This window comes from Trichechus manatus, unplaced genomic scaffold (assembly GCF_000243295.1).
Source record: "Trichechus manatus latirostris isolate Lorelei unplaced genomic scaffold, TriManLat1.0 scaffold00142, whole genome shotgun sequence".
NCBI classification, from domain to species: Eukaryota; Metazoa; Chordata; class Mammalia; order Sirenia; family Trichechidae; genus Trichechus; species Trichechus manatus.
In genome coordinates, this window is record NW_004444078.1 from 2655381 (window position 1) to 2667358 (window position 11978).

The following is an 11978-nucleotide window of genomic DNA, read 5'->3' on the forward strand; positions in this document are numbered from 1 at the left end:
GCCTTTGAACATTCATTCCCTTGCAAAAAGCCCTAAAGTCCCTCACCCTTCCTCCCTCTTTTGTACTCCCAGGCAAAATCCCAGCAGTGGCCGAACCCTACCATCCACTTTCTTTCCTGTACCAGAGCAGTTAAACATTGCTGTATAAAACCATATGGCATAATTACTACTGTACGCTAATTCTTATTAATACACTGCATTTTTGCCTACCATCTCAAAGTCAGCATATTTAGAAACAGCAAGTGAAGTGGCTGATTTTTTTTTTTAAAGCAAAAATGCAGTAATTCCTTTTTATGTATAATCCCTTATCCTTATAAATAATAGCTGTTATTTCTGTAGTATAAAATGAGTTGTTTCCCTCTGCACGTGTTTTACCTATATAATTTGCTTATGTTTTTATTAATCACTTTAATATAGTGTGGACCCTGGATATACATTTTATTGAATAAAAAGGTCATGTTCTCTATGCTCTAAGCTTTGATAAACACTGATCACCACTGTTTTAGAATTCTCTTAATTTCTTGCATGATGCAGAGTCATCAGAAGTAAGCACTGGGTTCAAACCTTTTAAGAGGACACATGGAGTTGAATCAGAGGAAATGGCTGCATATTTTGTTGAAACCAAGTAAAATATGTATTTCCCTGCTAGTTCCCTGCAAATTCTTGCTGTTTGTGAATCAGAGCTCAGACCTCTGATTTTAAGAGGTGCTACTTAGGTCATGTTGCTAGAGTAAAATATTTAGAGTTCAATATACGTTATGACAGCCATTCTTAAACTAAAAAAGGAAGAGTATTGCTTTCAGATGAATACTGTCAGTTATTTTAAGGAAAAAAAGTTGCAGCCAGTATCAAAGCACCAATCAAAGTCCTAATTCGTAAAGCAGGTGCTTTATCAAGCCACTTTTTAATGAAGAGAGTATATTGCTTCATCTTTCAGCATAGCCTCGTTATTCAGAAAGTTATATTGATTCTGGGTAAAACTGTTCAGTGTTCTTGTATAATCAAATGTTTGCTATTAAATTTGCAAAGTAAAAAATGTTAGCAAATTAGATAAAATACATTAGCAAATTACGGAAATGTTAAGAAGTGTCACTCTAACATGTAGAATTAACATCTTCATGGTTTTAGAATAAAAATGGATTATGTCAGAGCTAGAGAGCTACCAAATGGAATTTGAGCGGGTATCTCATGAGACCTTCTGAAAAATCTGAGCTGCCTATATGGCAGGAACTTAAGCTACATCCAGTCTAGGTAAAAAAAAATGTTAGTTTAAAATAAAGTAACAGATTTGATTAATATTTTCTTTTGCCCTTCAGTGGAATCTCAAGGAGGTGGTAGATAGGTTTGGCCAGAAGGTTTAAAGGTGAAGAGATTCTTGTGGAAAGAATGTCCTAGGATTGTTCTTTGTTTATTCAGTCTAAGGAAGATAAAACTCAAATTGGCAGGGATCAGAACATCAATATTTAATATCACCACTGACCTGATAGTAGAAGCCCATAGTTAGCAGCCAAACCTTGAAAATGTCCAGTGATAGGGAACGTATTACCTCCCAAGGCAGCCTTCTTTCTTCTTTGGTTCCCAGACTGCTGCTTTAACTATTTAGCCTTTTATGCTAAATTAGGTTTTTTGGGTTCATGGTAGAGTTAGTATGTTTAAATATTTCCATTCTTCACAAGATTATGCACATTTTAAGCATGATTGAAATTCCCTACCACGTCCATACTAACCGTAGCCCCCTTTCCTCTTAAAAAATCAAAATTAAAAAAAAAACTTTTTATTTTGAGATAATTGTATATTCACATGCAGTTGTAAAATGTAGGAGAGATCCTGCATACCCTCTCCCAGTTTCCTCCAGTATCACAACGAGGAAATTGATATTCTCCTTCCTCTTTAGGAGAGGTTAGAGATTGCCTCATAATCCTGTGGGGATGCTGTGGCTACAGTAAGTGCTGACTACACTGAAATAGGAGAGGTAGAGGGTTTTATGATAACCTGAAGGTGGTCTGGCTTTTTAATTTAGAGCTGTTGTCTGTACCAGAGGATTCAGCAGAACTGCAGTAGCCACATTTAACTAGGCATACGGCCCCCTTCCCTCTACCTTGAGCGATTAATGTTCCTCCCCAGACTCAATGTGGAGATTGAAAAGGCAGATGTGAGCCTGGCACCTTTTCCTATCTTACCTTTAAACCACATGAAGTCTAGTTTTAGCTGTTTTATATCATGGAGATTTCATTTACTGTTTTGTTTGAAGGGAAAAAAGATTTTTCATGCTTAAATCACTGGATTAGTTCAGTAAGTTTTATTAAAGCTAGAGACATCAGGCTTAGACTAGAAAGCATTCACACTGGTCATCATCAATATATTGCTATCCAAGAATCCAAGTTCTTTGGGATTTAATTTAGCAGAAAAATTGAACATGTATAAACATTTAAAATTTACAGAAAAAAAAATGTGCTATAGACAAATATGCCTAATAAAGATGGTTGTTGGTTGCTGTTGAGTCAGCTCTAACTCATAGCAACCTTATGTGTAACAGAACAAAACATGTAGTTTCTGTCAATTCAGTAATTAAAATCTAGTAATAACAGGAAGAAATGTGTTAACATCTATGTCTTGACAGTTCTAATAGATAAAGACCAGAGTCCGAAGTGGAAACCAGCTGATCTAAAAGAAGTTACTGATGAAGATGTGAATAATTACTTTAAATCTCTGGGAAGCAATGATCTGAAATTATGAGGTGACTGTCCTTTTAATCTGTTATTTTGGAGCAGGGGATGGCAAACTATGGCCCGTGGGCCAAATCTGGCCTGCCCGTTTTTATACCACCTGTAAGCTAAGAATGGTTTCTAGATTTTTAAATCGTTGGGGGAAAAAAAGTCAAAGACTTATATTTCATGCCACATGAAAATTATATGGAATTCAAAGTTCAGTGTCCATAAATTGTCTTATTGGAACATAGCTGTAATCATTTATTTACATATTATCTGTGGCTGCTTTCATGCTACAATGGCAGAGTTGAGTGGTTGCAGCAGAGACCATGTGGCTTGCAAAGCCTAAAATATCTGGCCCTTTTCAGAAAAAGTTTGCCAACCCGTCTTAGAAGACAGGACAATCTGAAGGCCTTTAGAGATTGTCTTGAGTTAGTACATCTAACCAAAATGGGAACTTTGTGTTTTGACTTTGAACAGTGGCTTACATGTTTATTAAATAAACTTATGTATAGATTATAAAAAATAAAAACCTTGAAAATTTTGTAGATACTTTGTTAATACTTCATAGAATTTCTCCACATAGAAGTCTATTTAAAAATAAGCATGTGTTGCTATAGCATAAGTGTTCCTTCTATAACATTAGAAATTTCAGGCAAAGAGAAAACGTTTTTATGAAGTTACCTCTCCTTTTCCCTTCCCTAAAGTAATCAGAATCCCATCCTGTAGGAAAACACTATTCCTTTTTATTTGCAATTTTTGCTAATCTGGCAGAATTAGGGATTAGGAAACTCCAATCTCTAAAACAGGGACAAGGGCCCTGTTGGCACAGTGGTTAAAGCACTCAGCTGTCAACTGAAAGGTCGGCGCTGTGAAACCACCAGCTGCTCCGTGGGAGAAAGATGTGGTGGTCTGCTTCCGTAAAGATTCACAGCCTTGGAAATCCTCTGGGGTCGCTATGAGTTGGAATCCACTTGACGGCAGTGGAGTAAGATAGGCATGCTCTACTTTTTGCAATTTATATCAGACTTATGTGTGGTATGTTAATTGTCCTTACAGAAGGTTCAAATCAAGAGAAAAAAATTAATTGACCATAAGAGGGCTTTTGTTTAAAATATAAATGCTGTCAATAATTTGTATTGACAAAACAATAGGTGTTTTTTAAGGTACACAGGGAACTGTAAGGTGTTCCAGACTCTGAGACCTTACATAGGTAAGAACAGTTTTTTAATTAACAGTCAGCTGATCTTTTATTTTGTAACTTGGTATAATTTCTCCTTTATCCTAAGCCCTTTAAATACTTAGAGAGAACTTCAGGTTTGTAAAAACACAAAGCAACAGAACTGAAAAGGACATATAAGACTGTTCTTCACCCTGCTCATAGATGAAGAAATTGCAGTTCAAAAGGTATTGCTATTTCTCAGTTCTTGACTTGAGATGAAGCATTGTTCATCCAGAAAATTCAGAGAACAGATTGGAATAAGGATGCGATGATAATAGACACATTTATATTTTTACAGCACCTAAATTGGACGCGAATGAGCCAAGGAATTGTTTGTATATATTGATTTTTGTTCACTTTATATTTAAGAATGAAGAAAATGTTGAAATCTTTCATGTTGTTAAAAAATTTGGAAGTATACAAGGTTGAAAAGCATTTGCTTACTTTAAATAAGAACTCAGCTAGTTAATTGCAACTGGACTTTATTGTACAGTTAAAAAAATGTTTTCACAAAAATATCTGGAAAAAAATAACCATTTCATAGCTAAGTCTTACCGGGAAGAAAATTGGCTAACAAAACTTGAGTTTTGCAAACTAAGATGCAAGTAGTGCTTCTGAGCCAGTGCCCACAGCTCCAAGGAAGACATATCCTATTTAGTCACACAAATACAGTGTGAGGACATTATAATTAAACAATATATTCTTTAGAATTTTGTTTTTAAATTACTGTTCCTTAACACTATTTATAAAATGTCCTTAACTTTTGATTTCTAAACGTATGCAATACCAAAGTATAGTCCCCCCATCTCATAAAATGTTAGTGACATTGGGTAAGATATATGAGTATCATGCTACTTCATTCAATTTGTCTGTTTTAACTAAGACAGTTTGACACAAATTATTCCTTTGGGATGAAGATGGTAATCATTTTTTGTTCTCTTAAATTATGCTTTTAAGTGCTAATAGCCATAGGTAGTTTACAAAGAACTGATGAGGCGACTGAAAGTGGAGAATTCTAGGATCGTAGGCATGTAACTGAACAGTATATAAGAGACGTTTAACCGAGAAAGGCGTCAGGGAAACATATTTGTGGGGTTACGTGAGTTTTTGTAAGTAAGAAATTGGCACATTTCCTGTGATACTCTGCTGCTTCCACAGTTGCCACCTGGTGGTTCTTTGCCACGCTGGTGGAGGCTCATCTGCCTCTACACTGGATGTTCCTGAGGGAAAAGATGCAGTAGTTGGACACGTGTCAATACGGTAAAGAAAGAAAATTGCTACCGTGTCCTTTCTCTCAGTTTAAAACATCGGAAACTTGTTTAGTGGCAAACAAAGCTACTACCATAGTGTTAGAGGGTGGTGACAGAGATTAGACTTCTAGCTAGATATGCATCTGGCAGCATCCCTCTTATACCCCTGGGAAATAGGGGTCCAAAGCAAAGAAGGAACCTGAAGTTAAAATATTTAGAAGTAGCCAAAGCCCACTAGTCTACGTATACTGAAAATTTTCTGTGATATGTGGCTTTATATGTCTTTGTATTCTCACTGTAGTATGTATTATTTTATTTATCTAATTATAATGGTTTTAAACAGCAAATGATGTGTAATATAAAATGAATGAAAAACACATCTAGGCTTTTGTCAGAGTCGTTAGTATGAATACTCAAAAACCCAAATTTCTCTTCAGAGGGGGAAGTGTTTCAGACCTATGTGAAACTTGCCTTACAACTTCGGATACGTCTGTGAACACACATGGTTGTTTTTCTATTATGTAAGTTGCAGGATTCTTTTTCTATTATGTAGGTTGCAGGATTCTAAGTAGAATAGGGAAGTATAGATCCTGGAACTAGGTGACATTCATGTTAAATGATCAGGTGTCCAAAGGCAACTAAAAAGATGACATGTCACTCACTTTAAAGAGCTGATTCTTTACCCATGTAACTTGGAGAATTTGCTATATTTGATTGTGATTTCAAAGCATAATTGTTAGAGGTAGCTTTTCTGCCTGCTTCCAAGGCCAAATGCTTATTTTTCTCACTAAAGTGGTCACAAGGCTTTTTCTGTCTTCTGATGACAAGGATCTATTGTATTTTAATAAAAGGATCCAACATAAATGGGCTTAAGTAATTCCCTTTTCACTTGAACTCAATGTGTAGCAAATTTTGATGAAAAGGTAATTTTAAAGAGAGTCAGTCCTAGTTTTCCTACAAGTTATATATCTTTTCAGTATCTTCCTACCCCTTCCCCGAATTTTCTGTTACCATTGAGTTCTCAAACAGTACTTAATCCTTTTTTTTTTTTTTAAAAAAAAAAAAGAAGAAATAGCTTCAAAGACAGGTAAGTTTATGAAAATAGTATAGTATGGCAATAAATGCTGTATGGGTATTGTGTTGCCATTTAAAAAATGCATGAATTCCTCTTTAAAGCACGTGTTGACTTTGTTTCATTGGAGGAGTGTTCAATCTTTTTGGTTCTGCAATGCAACACATTAATCTTTATGCATTATCTGGTGCCATAGTAGTTTGAATGGTGACTGCCCCGCCAGGCAACAAAAATTAGGAGCAAGTGGGCAGTATGCCAGCTGTCTACTCCTGTGAGAGTTTGGTGTAATACACATTAAGCACTGAGACCAGGTTTTGCCTTCTACCTTGCAGACAAGGCCTCTGTTATTTTAAGATTTGCTGAATTGCGGTTTATAAAAGGTACCCATACTTGTTTTCTTTTATAGTTACATCACTGGGCTTCTTAATTCAATGCAGTAGACATTTATGTAATATCATGGCTTTTGTAAATCGTATCTTTTTAAGACACAAAGTCTGAGTCATCCAGTAACAGTGGTGGTTAGTTAGGGCCCTGAGGTTCAAGGTAGTAGTTCTTTGTTTACAAAAATAAGTAAATATCTCATTAAGGACAAGGGTTAGGGTTAAATTGGACCTCTTTTTTCTACATGAGCTGCTTTCTGATGTTTGATCCTTTGTGTCAAGAAGTAGGGATCCTTGACACAAATGATTTTGACAAACAAGACCTGCTAATTATCACTGTGGCTTGAGTGCTATTCCCCTGCCAAGGCATTTCAAGAAAAACTCTCTTCATATCTTTAGCTTTTTTTGTGTGTGTAAATTAACATAAGTAGTTGGTTATTTTAAAGGTATGCCTTAAAATAAGCATTCAGAACTTGTGGCATATTTTATTCTTAAGCATTTTCTTTGGTGATGTTGCTACTGCCTCAAGAAGAAAGTGGTGTGACACGTAGCTGATTACTGTGGTGCCCTTTAAGTGACTAAAATCCAAGATCAAGCAAGTAGAAATTGCTGTTAACATAAAACATTTTAAAACACATTTCATCTTGTATTCCTACACAGGGAAGTTATCATAGACTTTTTTTTTAACACCTAGATAGTTATATGTACTTATTCACACCATTTTTGCTTTTGTTTCATGTATTTAAAACTAGCACCAACTATAACCACAGTTTAAGAAAGTGTCATCACCCTTACAGCATCAAGGACCCTCACTCTCAATGTATGGGATATCACAGTATTTGATGTTATTGCATGCCCACTGCTGCAAGGCATCATTCAGGATTTCCTGGGACAGACGGTGTGCATATTCGAGGACCACAATATTGGGCTCTGGGGTCATCTTCACATTCTCTTTGATAACTGGAGCTTCCGGCATAAAGTTTTCTTCACTTGCGTGTCGCTTCTCATTCTCAAATGTGGTAGGAAATGGGAAAGTTTGCTTTGATTTCATGCAGCCCATGTTATGAAGAGCTTTGACCAAGTGGAGAAAAGCAGTAGAAAGACTACTTCAGCAGCATCTTTGGAATACAATAAGGGTAAGTCCACGTGATACTGACCAGTGCTTTCCCTCTTCAGGGCCACGTCAGGAATCAATGTTCCCTTCACCACTCGTCACCTGTAGTGTTTATCTGTCAAGAGAAGGGATGTTTGTTTCATTTTGAAGTTATAGAATGCAAAATACTGTATGATTAGGTGGCATGTAAAAACAGTCCTCTTTATTGCTTTGGTCACTTGGCGGAAATATGCAGTAACAGCTTTATCTTATCAAAAAAGGCAATCACTCAATAAAGATGGCAGTTTACTAGATAGAAAAATAGCTTTTCAAGATGTTGAAAAAGTTCTTTAAAACTGAAAACAGTTGATAGATTTATTTAGTTATACCAGGGGTCAGCAAACTGGCCGAGGGGTCAAATCCCAGCTGTGTTTTTCTAATTATGTAAATTTGTAAATAAATTTAAATACAGTACAGCCATGCTCATTCATTTACGTATTCTCTATGGCTGCTTTCCTACAACAACAGCAGAGTTGTTCAGCAGAGAGCAGGTGGCCCGAAAGCCTAAAATATTTACTCTCTGGCCCTTTACAAAAAACGTTTGCTGACCTCTGATCTATACTGTCAAGGGAAACAAGCATATGAAAATTTGCTCCTGACCCAAACCTCATAAGCCTATTCATCTTTGGTTGCTACCAGAGTAAGGCTTTGTCCCCTGGTCAAATGTTTACAACCCCAAGCCTTGGCAAAGAATGATAGTCTTTATACTAGTGCCAATTCTAAACAACAGAGTCTTGATGTGGCAAAGCTACCTATTTTTTCTTCTGAATTAGACATTCCCTATGAAATTATATGGAAAGCTCAGATAAAATTAATGTTAAGGGTCTCTCCCTAAATTAGGCTGTAATGCTTGTAAGTTCCTGCTAAGCTTCCCAACTGGGGTGTTGTCACTGAATGAACTTAGGATTTAAGGGTAGCTGAAAACAAGAGAAAACAACTTCACTGTAGGGAGGTTTAGCCATAGAAGAGAACAAGCAATGAATGAGGTTTTAATGGTCTGATTGTCTTAAAGCCTATGGACGAAAGAAATAGCTCTAAAAATGAATAGAACTCTAGTTGACTTATTTCTGAAAACACTGATATTAAGAAAGAACTAACGTATTTTTTTTAATAGTTCATAATTAATTAAAGAAGTCCAAGAAAAGTGACCTCTGCTCAGGCCTACTGCTATGTATTTTTCCGATCTGTTCCCCACCCCTTCTCCTAATAAGGTTGATATGGGACTAGACATAGGGAATCCAGCCATCTACTTATAATTATCTTTAGTCCTGTGTGCCCTGCTACATGTTCCAGGAAGATTTCAGAGAGATTTTTTTAAAAGGGGAAGAAGAGATGTGTGTGAGCTCCTTGAAGATGAGGACTGTCATAGTTGTGAATCTCTAGCATATGATGACTTATGTAGTTTCTATTTTGTACTACGAGGATTAGTTAAGGGAACCGGACATATTTAGCCTGAAAAAGATTAAACTCACTGAGTGTCAGATAAATAAAAGGCCATGAATAGAATATTGAATCTTTAAAATAGAATATCGAATCTTTAATTTTGCAAAAGCAGCTTTTGTCTGACCATAACAGTAAATAATACCAGATTTGCCCCCCACCAAAAACTATAAAACTAGACAAAACTATAAAACTAGACATATGTGGAGAGGTCTTTCTAGGCATTTGAACAACAGGCAACCGAGGACTGTAATCCCTGAGTAAAGGGTAACACATGGTGTTAAAGCCCCACAATTGATCATCCTGGGTTTCTGTTGAGAGTAGCAGTTCTGCTTAGCTAAGGAGGCAGAAGTTTGGGTTGCTGAAGCAGCTGGAATTTATAGGACAGAGTTCAAGAGAAAAGAGCCATGGAGACTCATCAAGGATGCTGGGTGGGGGTAGGGATGTGCATGTGCAGGATGAGGCTATGCCGATCCGTTGCAGTCCAGTTGATTCTGATTCATAGCAGCCCCATAGAGTTTCCAAGCAGTGCCTGGTGGATTTGAACTGCCGACCTTAGCACTTAACCACTACACTATCAGGGTTTCCTGAGGATATGCAAGACTCCTGTTTTTGTTAATGTTTTGTTGGAACACAGTCATACCCATTTGTTATGGATGCTCCGCCACAACAGCTGAGGTGAATAACTGACAGACCATATGGCTCACAGCTAGTTCTTTAAGAAAAACTTTGTCAACCTCTGCTCTAGGGTATGCTTCTGACTCCTAAGGTGTCACCTTTCTAGAGTAGTAACTAAGTGCCTGAAGTGTTCAATGAGGTCTCTCCACTCTGGCTGGTCTGGAATTCCAAGCACTTCTGATATCATTGTTCAACTCTAGGCCCCAGAGCAGGTAATCTTTTGATAATAACAAATGGGCATGACTGTGTTCCAACGAAACTTCATTAACAAAAACAGGAGCCAAGCCTATAGGCTGTATTTTTCCAACCCCTGCCCTAGAGCAAGAGTCATGCTCTTGGTCCAAGTTCAAACAGAAGTCGTCCCATGCTAACAAAACTCACCGTTTAAAGGAAGATGGCATAATTCATGCTCCTTACAAGGTAGTATCCACAATGTCCATTATACAATAAAAAATTATTAGATGTAAAGCAGCAGGAAAATGTGACCCATACTCAATGAAAAAAGCAGTTAGAATTAGCAGACAAGAACTTCAAAGCAGCTTTTTAGGACATAAAGGATAAAATGATCATAACGACTGTATAAAATAGGAAATTTCATCTGAGAAATGGAAATTGTTTAAAAAAAAACCCAAATGGGAACTAGAACTAAAATGTACAATTATCTGAAAATCACTGTATGGACTAAAAAGATTGAATGCAGAAGAAATGGTTAATGAACTAGAACAAAAATCTATATCTAGTCAGAAGAACAGAGGGTGTTAACGGATTGAACTGTGTGCCCAAAAATATGTGTTGTAAATCCTAACCTCTGTGACTGTGATTGTAATCCCATTTGGGAATGGGTTGTTTATGAGACACTATTAATGTAGGGTGTGTCTTGAGTATATCTCTTTTGAGATACAAAGAGATTAAATGCAAGCTAGCAAGCAGAGGGGTGGGGTAAGAAAGATGCCAAGCCACATGAAGATCAGCCAGGAGCAGAAGCTAAAAGAGACAAGGACCTTCCTCCAGAGCCAACAGAAGGAAAAAGCCTTCCCCAAGAGCCGGCATCCTGAATTTGGACTTTAGCCTCCTAAACTGTGAGAAAATAAATTTTTGTTTGCTAAAGCCATTCACTTGTGGTATTTCTGTTATAGCAGCTGTAGACAACTAAGTTGGGGGAAAAAAGATTTGAAAATATTGAACAGAGAAACTGCTAAAAAGATAATACAAACAAGTATGGCTTTAAAAAAAAAAATTAGGAATTAGATACATTTAATCCAGAAGGTGGCAGAAAAGGAGGGACATAGGAAGAAAAACAAAAGAAAGGTGGCAGGCCTAAAATCATCCTATCAAAAATTTGAAAGGAAATGGACTCAAAATTCCAGTTAAAAGGCAGAGATGATCAGACTGGTTAAAAAAATAAGATTCAGCTACACACTATAAGAGATGCACTTCAAATACAAATACACAGATTGATTGCAAGAAGTTAGGACATACCATGCAAAAAGCAAGCATAAAAAAAGCTGCTATGGCTATATTAATATCAAAGCCGACTTTAAGACCGGAGTATTACGAGTGATAAATAGGGACATTTTATAATGTGTCAGTGAGGAAGGGATGACGATTATAAAAGTATATGTAACTAATTACATGAAGTAAAAACTAACAGAACTAAAGGGGAAAATAAACCCACCATCATAGTTGGAGATTTCAGCACTACTCTCTCCAAGAAAGGAAGGAATACAAGTTCTGAATAACACTATGATCCAACTTGAGTTAACTGACATTTATATAACACTATATGTAACAACTGGCAGATACATACTATCAAGTGCATATGGAAGATGATAGAGTATATGTTGGACCATAAAACATATCAACAAATTTCACCAAAAGCTTGAAATCTTAGGGAGTATATTTTCCATCTACCACAGAATTAAATTTTAGAAATAACCCACAGTAAAATATTCAGAAAGGCCCCAAATATTTGGAACTTAAACATCACATTTCTAAATAACCCATGAGGCAAAGAAGAAATTACAAGGGATATTAAAATATATGTTCAACTAAATAATAAAATCACAACTCATCAA

At 36.5% G+C, this 11978-nt stretch overlaps 2 protein-coding genes across 3 annotated transcripts in view; one reads left to right on the forward strand and one right to left on the reverse strand.

The window, feature by feature from the left end:
- The window catches only part of HIBCH (3-hydroxyisobutyryl-CoA hydrolase), a 99565-nt gene extending 93310 nt beyond the window's left edge, over positions 1-6255 (forward strand). Inside the window, exons 14-15 of one of the 2 annotated variants that reach the window (XM_023739883.1) lie at positions 2621-2737; positions 3998-6255. In XM_023739883.1, the coding sequence (XP_023595651.1) occupies positions 2621-2736 (116 nt within the window). In that variant the 3' untranslated portion in view covers position 2737; positions 3998-6255. Of the gene's footprint in view, positions 1-2620 lie in introns of both variants that reach the window. The other variant, XM_023739884.1, reaches the window with a different exon arrangement.
- A 121-nt stretch (positions 6256-6376) lies between these two features.
- CUNH2orf88 (chromosome unknown C2orf88 homolog) lies at positions 6377-10782 on the reverse strand. Its single transcript, XM_023739885.1, has one exon. The coding sequence runs from the start codon at positions 7690-7692 to the stop codon at positions 7432-7434; it is 261 nt and encodes an 86-aa protein (XP_023595653.1). The 5' UTR covers positions 7693-10782; the 3' UTR covers positions 6377-7431.
- Between the last annotated feature and the right edge of the window lie 1196 nt (positions 10783-11978).

What these genes read in the sequence shown, in the direction of transcription:
- CUNH2orf88 (XM_023739885.1), bottom strand. Translation starts at nt 7,692, where the DNA reads ATGGGCTGCATGAAATCAAAGCAAACTTTCCCATTTCCTACCACATTT.